Source organism: Tachysurus vachellii, chromosome 13 (genome assembly GCF_030014155.1).
Source record: "Tachysurus vachellii isolate PV-2020 chromosome 13, HZAU_Pvac_v1, whole genome shotgun sequence".
Classification (NCBI taxonomy): Eukaryota; Metazoa; Chordata; class Actinopteri; order Siluriformes; family Bagridae; genus Tachysurus; species Tachysurus vachellii.
The window spans coordinates 15,636,731-15,659,919 of NC_083472.1; the positions used below are offsets into that span (position 1 = coordinate 15,636,731).

The 23,189-nt window shown below is 39.1% G+C and overlaps 2 protein-coding genes across 10 annotated transcripts in view; both read right to left on the bottom strand.

Annotated features, from left to right (window-relative positions):
- The window catches only part of csnk1a1 (casein kinase 1, alpha 1), a 35,998-nt gene extending 30,862 nt beyond the window's left edge, over positions 1 to 5,136 (bottom strand). For 6 of the 8 annotated variants that reach the window (XM_060885411.1, XM_060885409.1, XM_060885410.1 and 3 more), the window contains exons 1-2: positions 4,447 to 5,136; positions 4,048 to 4,154 (exon numbers count right to left, since the gene is read on the bottom strand). In XM_060885411.1, coding sequence (XP_060741394.1) covers positions 4,048 to 4,154; positions 4,447 to 4,569 — 230 coding nt within the window. In that variant the 5' untranslated portion in view covers positions 4,570 to 5,136. The remainder of the gene's footprint in view (positions 1 to 4,047; positions 4,155 to 4,446) is intronic. The other 2 variants (XM_060885407.1, XM_060885413.1) reach the window with 2 other exon arrangements.
- hdac3 (histone deacetylase 3) overlaps positions 1 to 23,189 on the bottom strand; it is a 448,843-nt gene that overhangs the window by 304,368 nt on the left and 121,286 nt on the right. The gene's annotated exons all lie outside the window — the stretch shown is intronic.

Genomic DNA, 23,189 nt, shown 5'->3' on the forward strand with positions numbered 1-23,189 from the left:
AGAATGATAATTGGAAACAGGATGAATGAGAGCTCAATTTTGAGTGTCATGGCAAAGTCTGTGAATACTTATGTACATGTGAATTCTCATTTTTAATAAATTTGCAAAGATTTCAAATAAACTTATTTCACATTGTCATTATTATTAGTATTTTGCTTGTAGAATTTTAAAGAAAATAATTAATTTAGTCCATTTTGAAATAGGTCTAGGGAAGCATTGTATATCCCTGTATACAGAAAATTTTCTGCTTTATCTCAAATACCCTCAAATGTCCTGTAACCATTTCTTACAGTGATTAAAAATGTTTTTTTCAGGTTATAAAATTAATTTGGGCAAATCATAGGTTTGTTTATCCAAACCTATGATTTGAGCTTCTCTGAGCTTGAAGCTTCTCTGAACTATATCTGGGATTAAATGCTGTGCCTAATTTAGAATGTTTAAAAGTTAATTACCCTCTATATTTTAACAAAATAACAGAATTTCTCTGATTGATCACCCAAATAACTTCTTTGGAATAATTAATGTTATCCCAAGGTTGAATTTTCCTGTTCCAATGTCTACATTTTATTTGACTATCTTTTTCATTAAAATTTGTGTAATGTATACATTTGGAATAAAAAAAAAAAAAAAAAAAAAAAAAAAAAAAAAAAAAAAAAAAGGGGTACAGGTTTCACTACCTAATCTCTAGTTATACAAATTCAGCACAAATTAAGCATATGTTTCCAGATTGGAATCCATCTTGGTTGGAACTGAATCATTTGCCTTTTTTATGCATAAGATTCAGTCTATGTATAATCACGTCAAAGTGTCAATCTTTCAATGTGGAAGGACAATAGTTTCTTCAATCACAACACTACAGTCTCAAATGAAAATAGGTAAAACATGTAAAAGTCATGTTGGTTTTTTGACCTTTGAGGGTAATATTTGATACAGACATTGGGTCTTCCTTTAGTGATGAGAAACACTGGCACACTTGGTCTCTTTTTGACTCTTACTGAAGTCAAGTGACTTATTTATTCTAACAGCAAAAGGGCATCAACCATGTTTTTCCAAAGAAAGCGTCAATAACCGTTTATAAACAAAACTTTAATCTTATCCATAGGATTTACACAAGATTGCAAATAATTTCCCTAACGCCTCTCAATCAGGTTTTAAATATTAAAACAGCCACAGAAATTGATGTATGCATTTAAGGATTGCAAAAAGTTTAAGACAAGTTTCTGTATTAAAGTTTTGTTTATGAACACATATTGAAGCTTTCTTTGGAAAAACATGGTTGATGCCCTTTTGCTGTTAGAATAAATAAATAAGTCACTTGACTTCAGTAAGAGTCAAAAAGAGACTAAGTGTACCAGACAATGGTAAATCTTTGATCATACATAATATTTATGTTCTATTGTACCTTCATTTATATACACTTCTATTTATATTTTTTTTAAAAAAGTGTATACACATGTAAGCTTGACATTTTGCTGGCAAATTAAAAGCTTTCACAGTTTGTGATATCTGGAAAAAAAAAAAAAATTTTAAAAAGATAATTAATGTTTTCATTGTTGTTACCAATGTGTCTCCTACCCTAAACCCTGGTGTAAGCAACTATGGCTCGTTAAACACAGCATACAACCAGTTTAAATAATGGCCTACCTCATGTTTTTGAATCAGTGAGGGGAAAAAGAGACAGCCTTTTTATGTTTGTCACATACTTGACCAGGTGATCGCTGATATCCAACTTTCACTACTTTTTCATTGTCAAGTATTTCCCCCCACACTACAGAACTTACTTCTACAATATTTAGTGCTTTGCCAACATACACTACCAAACAGTGTTAAGTGTTGCTAGGACATATGATATTCAATTTCTTAATGGTTTTATATTGTTAACCATGTATAGAAATGAATGTTTGTACAAGTCTTGCGCTGCAATGCTGGGTTAACAGTGCAAAAGTGGTGCGAACACCATTTATAAATAAATTACGAGTGTGAAATTTTCTTCTACCCATGGGTAGATATACACGGTTTAGCAAAAAAGCACCAATATATTGGGTGTTTTTTTTTTTCTTTCCATTAAAGGTTAGTAGTTTGCCACCCTGACATCACAGGGGTCACTGGCAGCAGTATCAATTCTGTTTGATAGAAGAATTTTCATCAATCATAAAAGGTTTGTCTAAAATCCAAAAAAAATAAGTTAAAAGTTTAGCTTCTTGTATTATACTGTTTTCTTTAAACAGTATTTAAAAGTTCCAAAATACAATAAAACATTTTAGCTTTAAACAATAAATTGTAATCCTTAAAGCCTGTCCACTCAGGGCCACAGTGAAAATGCACCCATAAGAGTCACTTTCTACTTAAAAAAGATAAATATACCAAAAAAAAATCAGCAGCAATACCACCTTTAATACACAGCTTTTTACTGGACGGTGCCACCACAAAAACTAACCCTCTCATTTTAATTCTCTTCTAAAGCACTATTCGGACAGGACTAGTTTTACAGGGGGTTGTTAGAGAAATTTCAGTTTCACAGACTTCTTTGTGATTTTAATCCCGTCCGAATCTGCCATGTCTGTCTTTTTCTCACACGACCTGTGTAAAAATTCCACAGCAAATTACCTACTGTTTTTCAGCAAAATCGGCGCTCCTCTGAGAAATCTAACCCCGTCCGAATGCGAATGTCTGTGATTGCCGAAAATGTTTTTTCCAAAACGCGTTTTCTTGTCTGTTTTGGTCAACGTGAACTACCGTATTAACCATAGCGCACCGGTATTCAAGTTTATTGATCGGTCAAATGACCATACGCAATCCACGCATCCTGGACATGTGGTGTTGTGCAATGCCCACATGTAAAACACAGACACTCCTACCTCCATAATAAAACACAGAGATTAGTCCCGTCCGAATCCATACATGAAATGACAGACGTCAGCTGAAAATTCTAACTCAAACTTCATTTGGAAAACTAGTCCCGTCCGAATAGTGCTTAATACCATCTTGGGTAAGGAACAAGGTCAGGAACTGATCGTTAATTATACTTGACTAATTAATGGTCTATGAGATATCAAGTATGATTCCGACAGCTGTGTTTTTGCATCAGAGTATAAAAAGGAACTGATAAGACGGGTTATAGATGAAAGCATGAAAGGTCTGAGCTCATGCTACATCAGTTCTTTTAATTGTGGATACCAAATGATCCAATAGCATCAAATCAACTAACAGTCAAATGGCACTGTTGGTAATGGAGTAAACTGTTAATCATGTTGATGAAAGGCATTTAAAACAAAAAATAAATAAATAATACAATTAAACAAATTTGCATGCAGATTTCCAGAAAAAGAATTATGGACAGCTCAGTGACAAAGAAAAACTTAAAACATGCATCCTCTTCTAATAATAATAATAATAATAATAATAATAATAATAATAAACAAACAAAAACTACCAAAGCAGTATACAAATGAAATGTATGAAAGTATTTAAAGCAAAACAAGTGAGGGTGTTGAAAGTATGTTCAACATAAAGCATCAGGATTTTTTTATGATCACAGGTAAAGTTTGTAGGTACAAGTCTAGTTTCCAAGTTTAAATTATCCACCGAGTAGTTGAGACCTTGGCACTTTTTAATGCCCTTTCAAACTACAATGCCACAATTAAGTTTAAGACGTCCTTTAAGCACCTTCCTGTGTGAAACCTCTGAATAGATGAACCAAAAGTTAACCTAAAATTTTATCTCCAGTGTACAAGTGAGTTGTGTGAGACTTGCTTGAGGGAAAATATGTTCACTCAACTTCCAAGAGCAAATATACATTTTACAAATATACATACAAAACAGAAAACACTGTTTACATCTAAGATAAACGAAACCAGTCACTGTGAAAAATTCTACTATATCCGGAAACTTGCTTTCGACCTCTTTCAGCCGCCATTTTCTAATCGAAAGGGAGGACATGTTGAACAAACACAACAAAAGAGGAGCGGCCATTTGCAACTGGCGCAGATGTAGAGTTTATGATTTGAACATGTGCCGCATACAATTTTGTACTAAAACATTTCTTACCTGATGTGTGGAATTCCAACTCCTCCTTGAAGAATTTTATACAGCTTGCTTTCATACAGAAGCTGAGGGTGTCTCGCTTTCTGTGACTCCAGTTTTACAGCGACCTCCTAAATTTATATAGAACGAAGTATAAATTTAATAGTATGGTGGATAGAGATTATATATATGTACAATCCAGTTCCGTTCATCTGTAGGATTATGAAAAGCACTGGAGATAATAGACTTAGTAACCAATGTTAAAATTAAAACCAGATGAATAACATGCTACCAAGTTATGAAAGTGAGTCAGCACAAACAGCGTTCTAACATTGAAATTATGAAATAAAAAGGGGCTATTTCGATTCCATTTTTTTTACATAAACGCGAATTATTTTTAGAACTAAAGGACTTTGACCTTACCTCTCCATTTGTAATGTTGATAGCCAAGTATATGTCTCCAAAAGATCCTGATCCAATTTTCCGGACAAGCTTGTATTTCCCCCCGACTATAAATTCAGCTTTAGAACCGCTGCTACTAGCCATGACTTTTTGTGCTTCCTAGAAACTGCTAAAACGATGTAAAATGGCGGCGTTTTATAATAGAATATATGCGTCTCTTTAATCTGTTAAGCTATCTAGCTTTCGGTTCTTTTCTCTTGTTCGAATCAGAACGGTTGAAAAATGTTCGCTAGTTACACTAAAACCTCGTCGTCTATCTATCTTCCTTGGAAGCTCACGAAGGCTATTTCATAATTACGGTCATATATAAGTGTATGTCTTTAAGTGTAGTCTTATAAATCCGTGTAGCTTATTGACCAGTTTTCCAAAAGCCGAAAACAACCTAGCTAGCCTCTTATATAGGGAGGACGCTATATTCGTACGGTCCTGTGTTCGACGTTTTCCCTAAACCACCTCGAATAGAGGGGCGATTTTATTTTAACTTATCTCACAGTGAAACGCATACATAAACGAATATAGCTATCTGTTGTAATATTTAAGAAAAGTAGTCGCTACTTTTTTCCAAAGCGCAATCCACTCACTCCGCCATCTTGTTCAGCAGTTCGTCTCAAGCTGATTAACTGGTTCTTTTCTAAAGAATGATAGCCTACTGCTGCAGGCAGGGGAGAGGTTGTGTGATGTCACGGAAACGGATACAATGAATTCGGGGACGTGGCCTTATATGTTTTGTCTGGAAAACACATTTAAACTTTCATTGTTATAGAATATCGCCGTGGCTGACACTTGTCGGTTGTTTCAGTTTTAAAGTGCATAAGGACTTGTCCACCGGTGTGGTTTAATGTTAGTTGTATACCTTCATGCTATTTCCGGAATAGCGAAGTGTGCATAGTTTAACTAATTGCTTTTGCAAGTTTTACTTATTCCTACGCACTAATAAGTCAGTATGTTTCACGTTAATTGAGTCCTATATCAAAACTTAAACAATTTGCTTAATTTTAGAATATTAATTTTATGTAAATAACGTTTGATCCAGGAATAGACTGTCACCTTGCTGCCTTGCATGCTCTGTTCCCAGGATAGACTTTGGGGCCACTGCAACCCTGACCAAAACCAGGCTGACCAGCCTAGCTCAGGACAACATACACATTCACTCACATTAGCAATTTTGTGTAACCAGCAACCAACCTGACATTTTGAAAACGTCAGAACACAGGCAAATTAGGATCACGGTGGAACAAATTTTATTTTTTTATATTGAAAGTATCTTCCTTGGGTTATTATACACTTTTACTAAAAGCAAAAATTTGCTGATTATTTGTAAGCATTTTGAGCAATCGTTTATGGTGGCAAAGTCAGTCTGCTGCAAGAATTTTGAAGCCATTAATACTGATTAAAGCTGATTGATTTCATGTCAGAGATATAACCACACACAGGAATAAACACAGGAATGGCATGGGTATGCAGTTCTGCACTTTGACACAGACTGGTGTTTATCCTCGAAACAAATCCACTGTCTAATTGCTTAGGTGTATAAATATCAGTATTCCTACTAATTACTATAGCACTTTATTCACGGGCACAGAACTGCAGATATATAATTTTAACACAAAGTGTTAAGGATTAAGTGTTAAGTAATTAAGGATTAAAATTTCACTTACGTCTGTCAATCCTAACATGCCTTAACAACATAACTGCACAAATCTTTTTTAACAATAACAAGATATTTTAGTTATTAGCCTCATTAACAACCACCTGGGACCCCATAAGAGCCACCTAGCACCACACTAGCAACCACAAACATTCCCTTAGCAGCCAACTAGGATTGTATTAAAAACCTCCTAAGAAACACCATTGCAACACCCCATAACAGCTACATAGCAACATGCTATCAACCAAATGAGTTTCTTTATCAACCAATAAGCTACAACCTTGCAACCAACTGGGATCAAGTCAAGTCAAGTCAAGTCACTTTTATTGTCACATCACCACAACACATGTGCCATGGTGAGTGAAGTTCTTGAGAGCGTGCTCCAGAAATTGCAGAACAATTTACATACGGGTGAAAATGTGCAAAATGCTCATTACCAGGTGAAATGTGCAAATGTGAAAAAGATGCATTGTGCTCATACATAGTCAGTACACACAGTGTACTATTAGACATATTTACAATGTACTACACATTATATGCAATATGTACATATATATATATATATATATATATATATATATATATATATATATATATATATATATATATATATACATTTAATATAATATAATAATCTATCTGACTATAGACTATAATATAATAATCTATCTGACAATAATCGATCTGTACCACTGGACATTTCTGTATCTGTACAGTCTGCTGCATCTTAACATATTACATATATAATATTTATATATGTAATATGTTAAGATGCAGCAGACTGTACAGATACAGAAATGTCCAGTGGTACAGATCGATTATTGTCAGATAGATTATTATATTATATTAAATGCAGTGTGTATGTATAGTCCTATGTGTATAAATGCAGTATAAATGCAGTGTGTGTGTATAGTCCAGTGTTGAACTGTTGGAGTTAAAGTGCAGTGTGTGGCATACCATATTGTGGATCATATTGAAACCTTGTAAAAACATTATTGCAGCCACAAGGAACCCTATAATAGCCACCTAGCAATATCATATGAATCAGCTTTGATAGCACAGTAATGACCAAACAACGCCCTAGCAAATAACCCAAACTAGCAGATTGATTTTCAAGCCCCAGCACTGCCAGGCTGTGACTGTTGGAACTCTGAGCATGGCCCTTAATCACCTCTGCTCCATGGAAGCTCTATCCTGGCTGATCCTGTGCTCTGACTGTACCCTCCAAAGCTGTGAAGACCAAATTTCGGAGTGCTGTAATGTATGTCACAAAAATATTCATAACAACCAAGTAGAAACATCATATCAACCAACTGCATAACAGCATTTTGGCATATTATCACAGTAACCTTTTAAAAAATGTTTTAATATTTTTGACATTTTAGCCATTATATATGTTATGTAAACTCTGTAAAATCAGGTGCTTAACTGTTAAACATTTTAACATTTTGTATTCAATGGCAACAAAGCACTGTAACATGGCATAACATTTTTGGTATGTTTAGCAGGCTCTGTTAAGCCAACTTCAAATACCATTAACAGTCATAACTACAGTCATCTATTATATGATACACTATTATTCCTTTTAGAAGCATTCTCCTGGTTGTTTATATATTTTCAGGTTATTCAGTCATGTGAAAAAATTAGGACAACCCATTAAATATTACAGTATTTTCTGCAATATAAGGCGCACTTAAAAGCCTTTAATTTTCTCAAAAAACGACAGTCTTATAATCCGGCGCGCCTTATATATGGATCAAGGCGCTCTGTCAAAATGTTTCAGTATGAAAAACCAATAAAAACAATTTAATAATAATAAAATGTTTCAGTACGACTGTAAACTACAAAACCGAACCGCTTGCAGCATTATGGCCACCGTAGTCAGTAAACACCGGTACTGTGCTTACTCACAGTCCCACACCACTTGTGTGTGTATAAAGATCCCAAAATGGCACCTTTCAAGAGACACGCTTACGATGCAGAGTTCAAGCTCAAGGCTGTCGGTCACGCAGTAGAATATGGGAATAGAGCAGCAGCGAGAGAATTCGGCATTAATGAATCAATGGTACGGAAGTGGAGGAAACAAGTAGATGACCTGCGCCAAGTAAAAAAGACTAAACAGAGTTTCAGAGGGAACAAAGCGAGATGGCCACAGTTAGAGGACAAACTCGAATAGTGGGTTGTTGACAAGTAGAAGCGCCTCTACAGTCACTATTCGAATGAAGGCAACAGCGCTAGCACGGGACATGAACATCGATGAATTTCGAGGCGGTCCTTCTTGGTGCTTTCGTTTTATGAAAAGACGTAATCTCTCCATCCGCACATGAACCACTGTCTCGCATCAACTGCCAAAAGATTACCAAGAAAAGCTGGTCACTTTCCGTGTATACTGCAAAAAGAAGATCAATGAAAAGAAGATCCGGCCAGAGCACATCACCAACATGGACAAGGTTCCACTCACCTTTGATATTCCCGTGAACCGCACTGTGGAGAAAACGGGGACCAGTATGGTGTCTGTATGCACCACAGGGAATGAGAAGTCATCCTTCACTGTAGTTCTCGCCTGCCAGGCTAATGGCCAGAAACTTCCACCCATGGTTATTTTCAAGAGGAAGACCTTGCCAAAAGAAAACTTTCCAGCCGGCGTTGTCATCAAAGCAAACACAAAGGGATGGATGGATGGATGAGGAAAAGATGATTGAGTGGCTGAGAGAAATTTATGTCAAGAGACAGGGTGGCTTTTTCCACATAGCTCCGTCCCTATTGATCTACGACTCCATGCGCGCCCATATCACCGATGCTGTCAAAAAACAAATGAAGCAAACTAATTCGGAGCTTGCCGTCATTCCAGGTGGATTAACTAAAGAACTCCAGCCGCTAGATATTGGTGTCAACAGGGCGTTCAAAGCTAGACTGCGAGCTGCGTGGGAGCAGTGGATGACAGAGGGTAAACACACGTTCACCAAGACGGGGAGACAGAGCCGGGCGACTTACGTCACTATCTGCCAAAGGATCGTGGATGCCTGGGCTGATGTATCAGTCTCAACTGTGATCCGAGCTTTCACGAAGGCAGGAATAATCTCTGAACTGCCATGCAACAGCAGCGACACTGACTCGGATAATGACGAGAGGGAGGCGGGCAGGTTGGATGCCGTAGTCGCCCAACTGTTCAATTCGGACACTGAAGAAGAAGAATTCGATGGATTCGTGGACGGGGAATGAACTGAAAAAGTAAGCTTTACGTGTTATACGTAACTGAACAATGTTGAGTTATGCACTAACGTTTGATTTAGTGGTATCAGACTGTTTCTTTTACTACGTGTTTACTGAATTATGGAAAAGTTCCCCTCCACGTTTGGGAGAAGAGTGAGCAAGGCTGGGAGATATTGTTAATATGCACATCAACGTTTGAACAACGTTACCATGGGAGTGAACAGAGTTGTCAGAACGCTTAATAAAGTTTGACTTTATCTGACTGTTTTGTAGGGGGCACGGTGGCTTAGTGGTTAGCACGTTCGCCTCACACCTCCAGGGTTGGGGGTTCGATTCCCGCCTCCGCCTTGTGTGTGTGGAGTTTGCATGTTCTCCCCGTGCCTCGGGGGTTTCCTCCGGGTACTCTGGTTACCTCCCCCGGTCCAAAGGCATGCATGGTAGGTTGATTGGCATCTCTGGAAAATTGTCCGTAGTGTGTGATTGCGTGAGTGAATGAGAGTGTGTGTGTGCTCTGCGATGGGTTGGCACTCCGTCCAGGGTGTATCCTGCCTTGATGCCCAATGACGCCTGAGATAGGCACAGGCTCCCCGTGACCCGAGGTAGTTCGGATAAGCGGTAGAAAGTGAGTGAGTGAGTGAGTGAGTTTGTTGACATTCCCTTTAGCACAGCTCCATCTAGTGGATGCATAACGCAAACCCAGTCAAACGTTTGACTGCAGTATCTTCTATTCTATGCGCCTTATAATCCGGTGCGCCTTATAGTGCGGAAAATACTGTATGTTCTTTATTAAGAAATGTCAATGTCAGTTTCTGATCTTGAGAAAGAACAAAAACAAAACACAAACTTTTTACTTATTAAACGAAAGAAATCAATTCAAGAAACCCCCTCTGGCTAAAATAACCTTAATGAGACGTCTCTTGTAGACATCTACCAGTTTCTGACATAAACTGGAAGAAAGATTCCCCCACTCTTCAATGCAGAATTCTTTCATCTGTGTGATGTTTGAGGGGTTTCATGCATCCACAGGATCTCAATAGGATTTGGATTTGGGCTTTGACTTGGCCATGGTCCTGCTGCAGCAAAGCATCCCCAAACTATAACATTTCCACCTTCATGTTTCACTCTTTGGCATGAGGTGTCCTCCTTGCACACTTCCCATGATAACTAAAGTTGTGCAGTCTCTTTCTGATTGTAGATTCATACAATTTGACATCAATTGTAGCAAGAGCTTGCTGAAGATCTTGGAATAATATTTTAGGGTTGTTGGAGACTTGGAGTGAATTTGCTTGCATGGCTTGACCTGGCAATGTTGGCAGTTGTTTAAAATGTTCTCCATTTGCAAATGATTTTCAGACAGTGGAATGGTGGTGGAAGTTGAAAAAGGAAGAATGTTGTGAGGAATTCAGACAGAAGCTGAGACGAGCTTCAGGAAGAGAAGAGAAGAGCTTTCAGATGACTAGGAAACTACAGCAGAAGTGATCAGGGAGATATGGTGGTCGAATGATGAAGCAACGGACTTCAGAGGGAGAGACTAGCTAAAAAAAAGTGGGACATAGAAAGGACAGAAAATAGACTGGATTACAAGGCAAATTCTGTTTGGCAAATGCCAAACAGAAAGCATCCGATTACACAAGGGAAGGCAAAGAGGACTTAGCAAATTAGCAAGACAGGGAGATAGAGATGAGAAGGATGTGCAACAGATAAGGGTGATTAAATATAGGGACAGAAAGGTGCTAACAGGCAAGGAGAGTGTCCAGAGAAGATGGAAGGAATATTTTGAGGAGCTGATGAATGAGGAAAATGAGAGGGAAAGATGGGATGAAGAGGTTAATATTGTAGAGCAGGAAACAGGAAAGATTAGAAAGGATGCGGTATGTAAGGCTCTGAAGAGAATTAACAGTGGAAAGGCTGTTGGTCCACATGAACTACCTGTGGTGGTGTGGAAGTGTGTAGGAGAGACAGCAGTGGAGTTTCAATCTACATTCAACAGGATTTTACAGAGTGAAGATGCCTAAGGAATTTATTAGAAATGATCTAGTGCCAGTCTTTAAGAACAAGAGTGATCTGCAGAGTTGTAGGAACTACAGAGTTATAAAGTTGATGAGCCACACAATGAAACTATGGGGAAGAGTAGTGGAAGCTAGGATAAGAAAGGAAGTGGAAATTTGTGAGCAGCAGCATTGCTTCATGCTCAGAAAGAGCACTACTAATGCAATTTTTTGCTCTGAGAATGTTAATGGAGAAGGACAGAGATAGTTAAAAGGAGATGCACTGCGTCTTTGTGGATTTAAAGAAAGTGTATGACAGGGAGCTATGGTACTGTATAAGGATGTCAGGATGTTGTATTGTTTGTGCGAGTCAATAAAGAGACAGGTTTGTAACACAAAATCCACCATCTTATGCACACCTGTGCAGATTTCCTTAAAGGGGCCAGTGCAGTAAACAGAACAAAATATTTTCCTTTTTTTATTTTTAACCATGTCCTTTGAACACTGTAGCGTTATCATGTATCAGACTAAAACAATTTAAGAAGAATGTTTAACGTATGGCGTACTTTTATTCTGTGTCTATCAATATCCGAGTGAGTAGTTTAACGTTTACTTCTAACTTATTCCACTTTTGCTTTATCAATCAATATTTAAGTGACAAAGTCTTTCATCCATGATGGAGGAATACTTTGTCGACAGTTTCTTGCCATGTTGCTGGCAATCACATTCTTCAGGTATGGAGAAGAGTCTGGAATTGAACTGGTATAGTGCTGGTATAATGCTGGTTCATGCTGGTATAGTGCTGGTATAATGCTGGTCAGTGCTGGTATAGTGCTGGTATAGCTGGGTGGCCAGCATAGTCATGGTGTTTTCAAGCACCACTGGTGTAGCTGGTTCTTGCTGGAATGAGCTTTATGGGAACAACCTTTATTTTTGCTTGTGTATGTTTCTATGTAACACATTAATATAAGATTAAAACACAATATATTGGAATATATTTAATTATAAGTGTGTTATTATGTTGGCTTTGTAGAAGCCAACATTCTGTTTTCCTATTTAAGCTTAGACAAAAATTTACCAAGAGTAACTCCTCCTAGGAATTTCGAGCCACATGCACCAAATTCGGATATGTTGTAGACTCTGGTCTGAAGTTTGTTGCTATTACTTTTCTAAGCGATCCGAGTACCGGTACTTCCAGTACCGGGTCTCAAATTGGCCTTTTTTCCCATAGACTCCCATTATAAATTTGGAGGTTTATAACTCGCCAAGCTTTCGAACTATCTACACCAAACTCAGCCAGCTCCTTTAGGGTGATACTCTAAACAAACTTTTAAATTGGTGTACGGACTGGCCTTCCGGTTGTGCCGCAGCCCCGCCCCCAATATATGCAAAATCAAAAGACTTTTTACAACATGGACATGTGACATATCAAAACACTCAGAACAATGAGGGGAACTTCCTCACGTGTATTCTGATGACATCACGTGATGTCACGTGAAAATAAAAAAATTGCACAACATGCCCATGTTGTGCAATTTTTTTATTTTTTATTTTTGAATTTGGAGGCAAGTGGACAAAAAGCTAGGTTGCCAAAACATTTGGAGGTAAGCGGAGACAAGCATGTGACATCATCCAAATACTCCTGAGGGAGTTCCCCTCATTGGGCTACTCCCTCAGGAGTATTTGGATGATGTCACATGCTTGTCTCCGCTTACCTCCAAATGTTTTGGCAACCTAGCTTTTTGTCCACTTGCCTCCAAAAGCAACACTAACCCTTATGTCCACTTGCCTCCAAAAAGCACCATCCATTGCGAATACTTGCACCGTCAAAGCCAACATCAAAGTTTGTTGCGACAAACTTTACAAATCTAGTTTCTTTTGCTCCCTCTTTTGAATAAAAAACTGAAATAACAAAGCTCAAAAAGCTTTGAATAACAAAGAATAAAAACATTTAAAAATCGTTCGTTAGGGATTAAAGTGTCTCCACAAATTAAATATAGTAATACCAACAAATGTTGACTTCCCGGGCTCCATGAGGGAAGCAGCATATAAATCATACAGAACGATGGTTTTTGAATTATATATATATATATATATATATATATATATATATATATATATATATATATATATATATATATAATCCATTTGACTCAATTAAGAAGTAGTTATGTTCTTTGTTTGTTTTTTTTAGTAAAGCGGTAATGTGAAGAGATATTACCCAGCATCAGCGTTGCTATGCAACCTTTAAAGCAACTATGTTCACGAAGGTAAATGTAGTTTCCTGCACTTTCCAAAAATAAATCTCGCAATCTTTTCGACTATATTATATACCTTACAGTGTTTATCGAAATTAGTATAAGTGCACGTGTTCCAGATCATCATGTTTTTGCCACAGTAATTAGGATTTTGTTTTGGGGTAAATAAAAAGCTTCCGCTTCTACAAGACGAATCTGCTGATCACTGGGAATCAGAATGTTGGCATACGTGAGGTACCTGGATGACGGACTGCGGTAAAGTTGGTTTTATATTCAAACATTCGGACTTCCGGGTTCAATAGCTTTGTTAATGTGCATTTACAATTAATTTTATTACTGACTATAATAAGCAGCACCTACAATCCATTTTTCTGCAGAGGTCGATGTTTTTATAAGGCTTAAAAACACGTTTATGCCTATGGAGGGATGTGACGTCATCACCACCACATGGACCATCTACAAATTACATGATACTTTTCTGGCAAGTTGCTAAGACTCATTTGAACTGAAAAGCGCTGCTTGCTTTTATTTAAAACGTTCCACAGCTTGTTGATATATGACACATTTATGATTTATATATTTAATAAACAGTTTGTGCCTCAAGTGTATTTTTTTGTTGTTGTTATTTTTTATGTTTTCCTATTACTGTGTTAATTACTGTGGTTTCTTTAATGACACATTATTAAGTTCAATAGCTTTTAAAAGCCTTGATGGACTGGTCCTGGACACATTGGAAAATCTTAACTTCACCCTAATAAACATACTACAGCTCTTTATTGTGCAACAATTTTTCTTATGTGGTTAATTTCCACTACTTCATAGTGTGTTGTATCAGTTCCTTCTATGACACTAGAACATGGTGAAAAATGTTTATTTGACCCTAAAGAACATACTACAATATTTAATGTGCTATTATTTACTCCAGATGTTCAATTTCCATCATCACTGTATTCTATGGGGTTCTTCAGTGGCACAGCATCCAGTTCAATATGTCACGAACGCGGGGGTAAAAATGGACCCGAATGCAGGACAGCTAAGCAAAACAGGATTTATTAACTTAAAAAACATGAAACAGGACGGAGACAACAGGAGACAAAGACAACAGCAGACGAAAACAGAGGATTCCGTGCTGCACAAGGCAACGCGGCTCAACTAAATAGTACAAATAATTATTTAGACATAAGGGACAGGTGTGCAAAGGCAGGGAGGAAAAGACAAGGGCGGGGCAGACATGTGAACAAGAAACATAAACAAAAGGCACATGGCCAAAGTCCGGGCAGAGTCCTGACAATACCCCTCCTCGAGGCGCGGCTCCTGACGCGCCAATCCGTCCTGACAGTCCCGACGGGTCCGGGAGTGGGGAGCAAGGCACCAGGCGAGGCAGGTGGGGGGAGCAAGGCACACGGCGAGGCAGGTGGGGGGAGCAAGGCACACGGCGAGGCAGGTGGGGGAGCAAGGCACACGGCGAGGCAGGTGGGGGGAGCAAGGCACACGGCGAGGCAGGTGGGGGGAGCAAGGCACACGGCGGCGCAGCCAGAGGGGCCGAGCGACGTCCACAGCCGAGCAGGAGGGCCGAGCGATGTCCACAGCCGAGCAGGAGGGCCGAGCGACGTCTACAGCCGAGCAGGAGGGCCGAGCGACGTCCACAGCCGAGCAGGAGGGCCGAGCGACGTCAACAGCCGAGCGACGTCAACAGCCGAGCGACGTCAACAGCCGAGCAGGAGGGCCGAGCGACGTCCACAGCCAAGCGACGTCAACAGCCGAGCAGGAGGGCCGAGCGACGTCCACAGCCAGACAGCAGGAGGGGCCGAGCGCAACCCCCGACGCACCACAGCCAGACCCACCTCTCGGGAACCAGGAAAAGGGGAGGGAGGGTGGGGGGGGGGGGGAAACTCGGGCTGGTGACATGGCCCGCAACCAGGAAGTGAGGCGGCGCCCCCCGCGGAAAAACCGGAAGCGGAGCGGCGTCCCCCACCGGAAAAATGCGGACTGATGTCACCAAAACCCGCGAAGTCCAGGGAAAAAAAAAAATCCAATAAGAAAAAAATGCTCCCAATATCGGCCGGTCCAAGCTGCAGCTGTCCTGCTGGGTCCTGATCTGGCGGAATCCTTCTGGAACCCCCCGTAGGGAGTAAAAATGGACCCAAATGCAGGACAGCTAAACAAAACAGGATTTATTAACTTAAAAAACACGAAACAGGATGAAGACAACAAAGGACGAAGACAACAAAGGATGAAGACAACAAAGGACGAAGACAACAGGAGACAAAGACAACAGCAGATGAAGACAACAGAGACAATCGAACCCCCAACCCTGGAGGTGTGAGGCGAACGTGCTAACCACTAAGCCACCGTGCCCCCTTAATAAAATTAATAAAGTAATAAATTAATAAAGTAAATCAATGATTTTTAACTGATTTTAAACAAAACAAAACTCGGGCTGGTGACATGGCCCGCAACCAGGAAGTGAGGCGGCGCCCCCCGCGGAAAAACTGGAAGCGGAGCGGCGTCCCCCACCGGAAAAATGCGGACCGATGTCACCAAAACCCACGAAGTCCAGGGAAAAAAAAAATCCAATAAGAAAAAAAATGCTCCCAATATCGGCCGGTCCAAGCTGCAGCTGTCCTGCTGGGTCCTGATCTGGCGGAATCCTTCTGGAACCCCCCGTAGGGAGTAAAAATGGACCCAAATGCAGGACAGCTAAACAAAACAGGATTTATTAACTTAAAAAACACGAAACAGGACGAAGACAACAAAGGACGAAGACAACAAAGGACGAAGACAACAAAGGACGAAGACAACAGGAGACAAAGACAACAGCAGACGAAGACAACAGAGGATTAACTAAATAGTACAAATAATTATTTAGACATAAGGGACAGGTGTGCAGAGGCAGGGAGGAAAAGACAAGGGCGGGGCAGACACGTGAACAAGAAACATAAACAAAAGGCACTTGGCCAAAGTCCGGGCAGAGTCCTTACACAATAACTTTTGAATAGAGGCCCACACCGCTCCAAAACAAGTTGCTAAATATTTATTTGACCTTAAAGAACATACTACAAGTCTTTAATGTGCTATTATTTACTCTAGATGTTCAATTTCTACAATCATTTTTTTATTCGGGTTTCTTCCAGTTCAATGTCTTTTGAAGGAAGACACTGACTTACCCAGTACACATTGCATAATATTCATTTTACATTAAATAAAACACTACAGCTTTTCAATGTACTATTATTTGCTCTATGTGGTCAATTTACACTGCCAGTGTGTTGCATTTGATTCTTCTATTATCCAGTTCAATAGCTTTCAAACGGCTCAATGTTTCAGAACATATTGGAAAATGTTAATTTGACCCTAATAAATGTATTACAACTCTTTGTTTTGCAGTCATTTGCATCATATGGTCAACAAGTACTCTCAACCTGTTGCATTCATTTCCTAAACGACAAATTATTCAGTTCAACAGTTTTTAAAATGCTCTGTGGACTGTTACAGAACATGGTGTTTATGTATACGTTTATTTCAACCTGAAGAATACACTACAACTCTTCAGTGGACAATTATTTGCTTTATATGGGAAATTACATCTCCCAAACTGTTGCATTGTTTTCTTCATTCACACATTACATGGTTCAATAAATTGTCATGAATCGTCCCAAATTTAAGTTCATACTGTTTAATGTCTTCGGATAAGCGGTAGAAAATGAATGAATGAATGAATGAATGTTTAATGTCATGTATACCCTGTTTGAAATCTCTTTAATAATATGATGGGTTCAGTACCATGGACATTTCTGCAAGTTTGAAAACATCAACGTTAATAGATTAGGACATTTTGAAACTTAAATGCTAAATCAAAACCAAATACTTTACAAGATGTAAAACATAACATCCAATCGGTTTATTCAACAGGGGCCTCATTTATAACCGTTGCATATGCACAAATCCTGCCCTGAAAGAGTCGTACGCCACGTCCTCCGCAAAAGGTATATATAAGTAATAAAAATAATGGGATATATAAAAACAAACTTGACAGGAAAATTAATTAAATTACTCACTCTCACTCACTCATTTTCTACCGCTTATCCGAACTACCTCGGGTCACGGGGAGCCTGTGCCTATCTCAGGCGTCATCAGGCATCAAGGCAGGATACACCCTGGATGGAGTGCCAACCCATCGCATGGCACACACACACTCTCATTCACTCACGCAATCACACACTACGGACAATTTTCCAGAGATGCCAATCAACCTCCCATGCATGTCTTTGGACCGGGGGAGGAAACCGGAGTACCCGGAGGAAACCCCCGAGGCACAGGGAGAACATGCAAACTCCACACACACAAGGCGGAGGCGGGAATCGAACCCCCAACCCTGGAGGTGTGAGGCGAACGTGCTAACCACTAAGCCACCGTGCCCCCTTAATAAAATTAATAAAGTAATAAATTAATAAAGTAAAACAATGATTTTAAACTTTATTTTCATGTCAATATACACATTTACATTAAATATTCCACTCTCAATTATGGAGATAAGCACCGAAATCACATAAAGTCATATACACAGAAGTTAAACCAAAATTCTATGTATTTATACACATTTGTAGTGGATGCGATTGATCACTTTTCCTGTGGCATGTTATGTTTTAATGACAGCGTAGAGTGTTATAGGTGCACAATAATTTATATTTAAAATAAACTGCAGATCTCATGTTACGAGAAAATATTTTTGTAGGGACACTAATGATCAATGCTGTGCACTTACTTTGATATTATGGCGGACACTGCTAGATTCGGTGTTTGGACGGTCCACTGTCCAGTTGAATCAATACAACCGCAGGCAGCTGCAGGGTGTTGTTGATGTCACGTTTCCATTTTAATGGCTTTGTCAGTGACGTGCCGAGTCAGACAATTGTATTTACACTGCAATAAATACAGGCCTTTCTGTTTCCACTAATAATAGCAAAAAAATGTTGAGTTGTTTAAACAATTTAAATACTATTTGGTGAGTGTAAAAGAATAAGATCAACTCTATTCTAAAATATTTATCTGATAACTATCTTAAACAGTTTTACTTTTTATGGATATTTACATACTTCATCCGAAACAACAAAGCTATTAGATGATTGTTAGTAATAAAAATTAATGCATGGCACAAATTACATGTATAAGCCATATCTCATGCATGGCACAAATTACATGTATAAGCCATTTCCTTAATGTCTTGTACCTTTGACAGTGGTAAACATGGTGTCGTGTGAATGGGAATACGCATGGAAATAATATGCAGATAAGGTTATGCATAGTAAAACTATAGGCGTTGTAAGCTCCATATATGGTGATTTTGGGGAGGAGACGGTGTGGAATTGCACGCACGCACAATCTTTTTCTAACTGGGATTTATAAAAGGATTTTTTGCGCAGGTTCTGGCATACGAATGGTTTTATAAATCTGAAAACTTTTGTGCTTACGCAGAGTCTAGCTTTTGTGCATATGTGCTCTTTTAGGATGAATTCTACGTAAAGTTTTATAAATGAAGCCCCTGTTCTGTAGTTTGTTGTGCCAATTTGTTTCAGAGCACTTCAGCCATACAAAGAAAAGCTACTGAACTGGATGCTGTGCCACTGGAGAACCCCTAGAATACAGTGATGATGGAAATTGAACATCTAGAGTAAATAATAGCACATTAAAGACTTATAGTATGTTCTTTAGGTTCAAATAAATATTTTAGAACGTGCACTGTAGCACTGGGTCCTTCCTTTCAAAAGCTAATGAACTGGATGATGCATCATTAAAGAAACCTATAAAACACAGTGATGGTACAAATTGAATATATATGTAAAGGGCAAATTATTTATAAACCATCTTAAAGAATGTTCTAACAAGAACTTGTTTTTGAAAGTGTTCACTCAAAATAAACGTCCTGTTTGCTGTCATGCTTTCTGAGTACTTGTCTATAATCTGACAGAATTAGTACCATGGACAGTGATATTTTTGTAGGACTGTAAACATCAATGAATGCACATAAATTGTGATATTGTGAGAGTTTAATATTAAATGAAGATGTCATACAACAGGGACACATAAAAGTTTAGCCATTCTTTTCATTGACCACCTGTAGAATGCTGTTACACTGTCAAGTCTTTATCACACTTAAAACCAGAGAAACAGAAGTGAATAAAACAGCTGCAGTATGTTCTGTAGGGTCCAAACAAGATGTTCCAACTTGATATGGAGCAGTCGACCCATGCTTTCAAAACGTACTGAAATATATCATATATCAGTGTTAAAACCAACACACCAACACAGTTCTTGTAAATTTTGAAGCAAATAAATAAAGAAATAGTAGGTAAGTAAATAAATAAACAAACATTTAATTATGTTCAGGAAATTCCAGGACATTTTCCACTTGTCTGTATTGTTACCAAATAACAATTCATGTACGGTCATTCTTTTTTCATTTCGTAAACATATCCTAAACAATTATTTTAATCCAATTTTTATTGTTGTTATAGAAAAATCTATAGCATTAGAAGACATGTGAGTGATATTTGCTGGTACATCTGTAGTTGACTAAAATGTAGCTGTCTGTTTGCACACAACGAAAATAAAGTACAACTTTTTAGAAGGTCCCTATCTTGTATATTCAATGGACGTTCGCCAGTAAGTATGCCATTAAAACAATACTTGGCCATTTTGATCGATTGTGAAAAATATAGTAGGTTGAGAATCATGTCGCTGAATAGAATTAGCCAAAAATGACTTTATTGCACATTAAATTAGATAGTTATTGAACCCAGAAGTCCGAATGTGTGAATATAAAACCAACTTTACCGCAGTGGATGACGGCTGCACGGCAGTTGTTTCAACTAGCGATATTAAGGACTTTAATTACATGTTCGACCAAACTCAGGTTTATTGGGTACAATGGATCAAGACTTCTTCAGGGCACAAATACTAATGCTTAAAGGTATGTAACTTAAGCAGTAGCTGTTTTATCGTAGCTTGTTCACTGCACAACATAAACAAATGAGTGATATATAGTTTTGTTTCTTATTTTGTTTCTATAATTTTTCAGAGAAAAAAGAAGACATAGAGCAGGAGTTGTCTACAGGCAAACGACTCCGGGAAGCACCTCTTAAAAAAACATGGTCATCGCCACCACATACTACTTGTTCCTCGCTAAAAGAGAGAGCGGAAGCTAAGACCAAAAATGTGTGTTGTAAAGGTTATATTGTGTAACGTTATTTGTGCACGTGTGTATATTACAGTGTGATGGCAAATGTCATTGTTCAATAAATATTTTGAACAAACTTATACATACACATATATATACATATATATATATATATATATATATATATATATATATATATATATATATATATATGAAAGCCATGTAAATGATAGGAACATCCAGAATGTTTTTCTTTATTAAAAAGTGAATTGCTATTCTCTAGAAAATTGTCTTGGTCTTTATTTAACTATGAATATGCACTAAGAAATGTGATATGTAACAAATGGGTTTTGTTGTGGTGTTGCTGGGATTATACTAGCATCCAAAAGACAACATATGTTGACCAGCACACCAGCATCCCAGGCTGGTCGGCCAGCACACCAGCATCTCATTCAGGTCGGCCAGCACACCAGCATCCCAGGCTGGTCGGCCAGCACACCAGCATCCCAGGCTGGTCGGCCAGCACACCAGCATCCCAGGCTCGTCGGCCAGCACACCAGCACCTAATGCTGGACCAGCATACCACCATCCCAGGCTGGTCGGCCAGCACACCAGCAACCAGCACCTAATGCTGGACCAGCATACCACCATCCCAAGCTGGTCCCAGCATGCAAAACATACCTTATGCTGGACCAGCAATGCTGTTTTTTTAGCAGGGTTTTCAATCAAGTGAATCTTTGCTAAAATTTCTTGATCATCAAGGGTTTTCTTTACTCTCACTTTTCTGCTAGTTGAATGTTAGTCTGCAAAGCAAATCATCTTGATTTGTTTTATTTTCACTTTTTCACATAAGTCATTTTCATGCTCATCATTCATTCATTCATTCATTCATCTTCTACCGCTTATCCGAACTACCTCGGGTCACGGGGAGCCTGTGCCTATCTCAGGCGTCATTGGGCATCAAGGCAGGATACACCCTGGACGGAGTGCCAACCCACCGCAGGGCACACACACACACTCTCATTCACTCACGCACTCACACACTAGGGACAATTTTTCCAGAGATGCCAATCAACCTACCATGCATGTCTTTGGAACCGGAGTACCCGGAGGAAACCCCCGAGGCACGAGGAGAACATGCAAACTCCACACACACAAGGTGGAGGCGGGAATCGAACCCCGACCCTGGAGGTGTGATGCGAACGTGCTAACCACTAAGCCACCGTGCTCAGGTAAATTTATTATGTAAAGCTGAGGACTTGATGTGTCTTATTCCTCTTTTCAGTAGGAAGTCTGAGAATTCACGTGACACACAAGGGTTTCCTTCTCGACTGAAATTGTGTATCCGCTTTGGTGCAAAAAAACCTCTGGCCACTTACTATAATAATCTATCATGGTGATCACATATTTACAGTCATGTGGAGCTAAGTCAGAAGGCCCCACTATATCCATGCTCACCTTTTCCAATGCTGCATCTGGAAGAAGAATAGTAGTAAGTGGAGCAGTATGAGTAACTAAAGTCTTGTCATGTTGCCTGCAAATAGGACAGTGTTTGATGTAAGTTTCAGTCTGTAGGTCCATTGAAGGCCACCAGTACATCTCTCTAAGGCACTGTTTTGTGCCGAACAATATCTTATTGGCTTTCAAGGGCAAGTTCTATCAACCTTTTCTTCATCACCTGTGGGACTATCAGGCAGTGAGTGCCTCCAATATCCAAGTCATCCATCACAGTGAGTTCAGCTGGGATCAGGTAATATGCACTGATATCCTAGTTACCCGATTTCCACGATGACCATTGAGTATGCAGCTGTGTACGGACTTCTGTGAGTTCTGGGCAGGATCGGCATGCAGCTTTGAAGTCATTCTTTGAAATTGTACAGTCAGTCAATTGGTCAGTCAATGTTGCCACCACAGACTCCACTGTATTGTTACTGTTCTCAGCTGCATCAGAGAGTGGTAATCTTGAGAGACAGTCAACGAGCTGGTTCAGAGTTCCTTTTTGTACTGGATGTTATAATCAAATTCAAGCAAACGGGCCATTTTACCACCCGGAGGTAAGCTCTGTTATTACCTTTTATGGTCAGGAGGGTTGTGAGAGCTTGATGGTCTATCCAGACTATGAATTTTCTGCCCCACAGTCAGGTTATTCACTTTTCTGCAGCCCAGACATAGGCTAAGGCCTCATTTTATACAATAGAGTATTTCCTCTCAGCCTCCGACAGGCTTTGTGATGCAAATGCAACAGTCTGTTCTGTTCCCTGCTCCATTATTTGTCTGAGGACCACTCCTAAGCTGTAGTGTGGGGCATCTGTCTAAAGAATAGTCTGTAGTCTAGCGGCAAACAGGTATAAAACAGAACTGTTTACAATCATGTGTTTTACCTTAACAAAACTGGCTTGAGCAGTGGTCTCTGAGAGCTC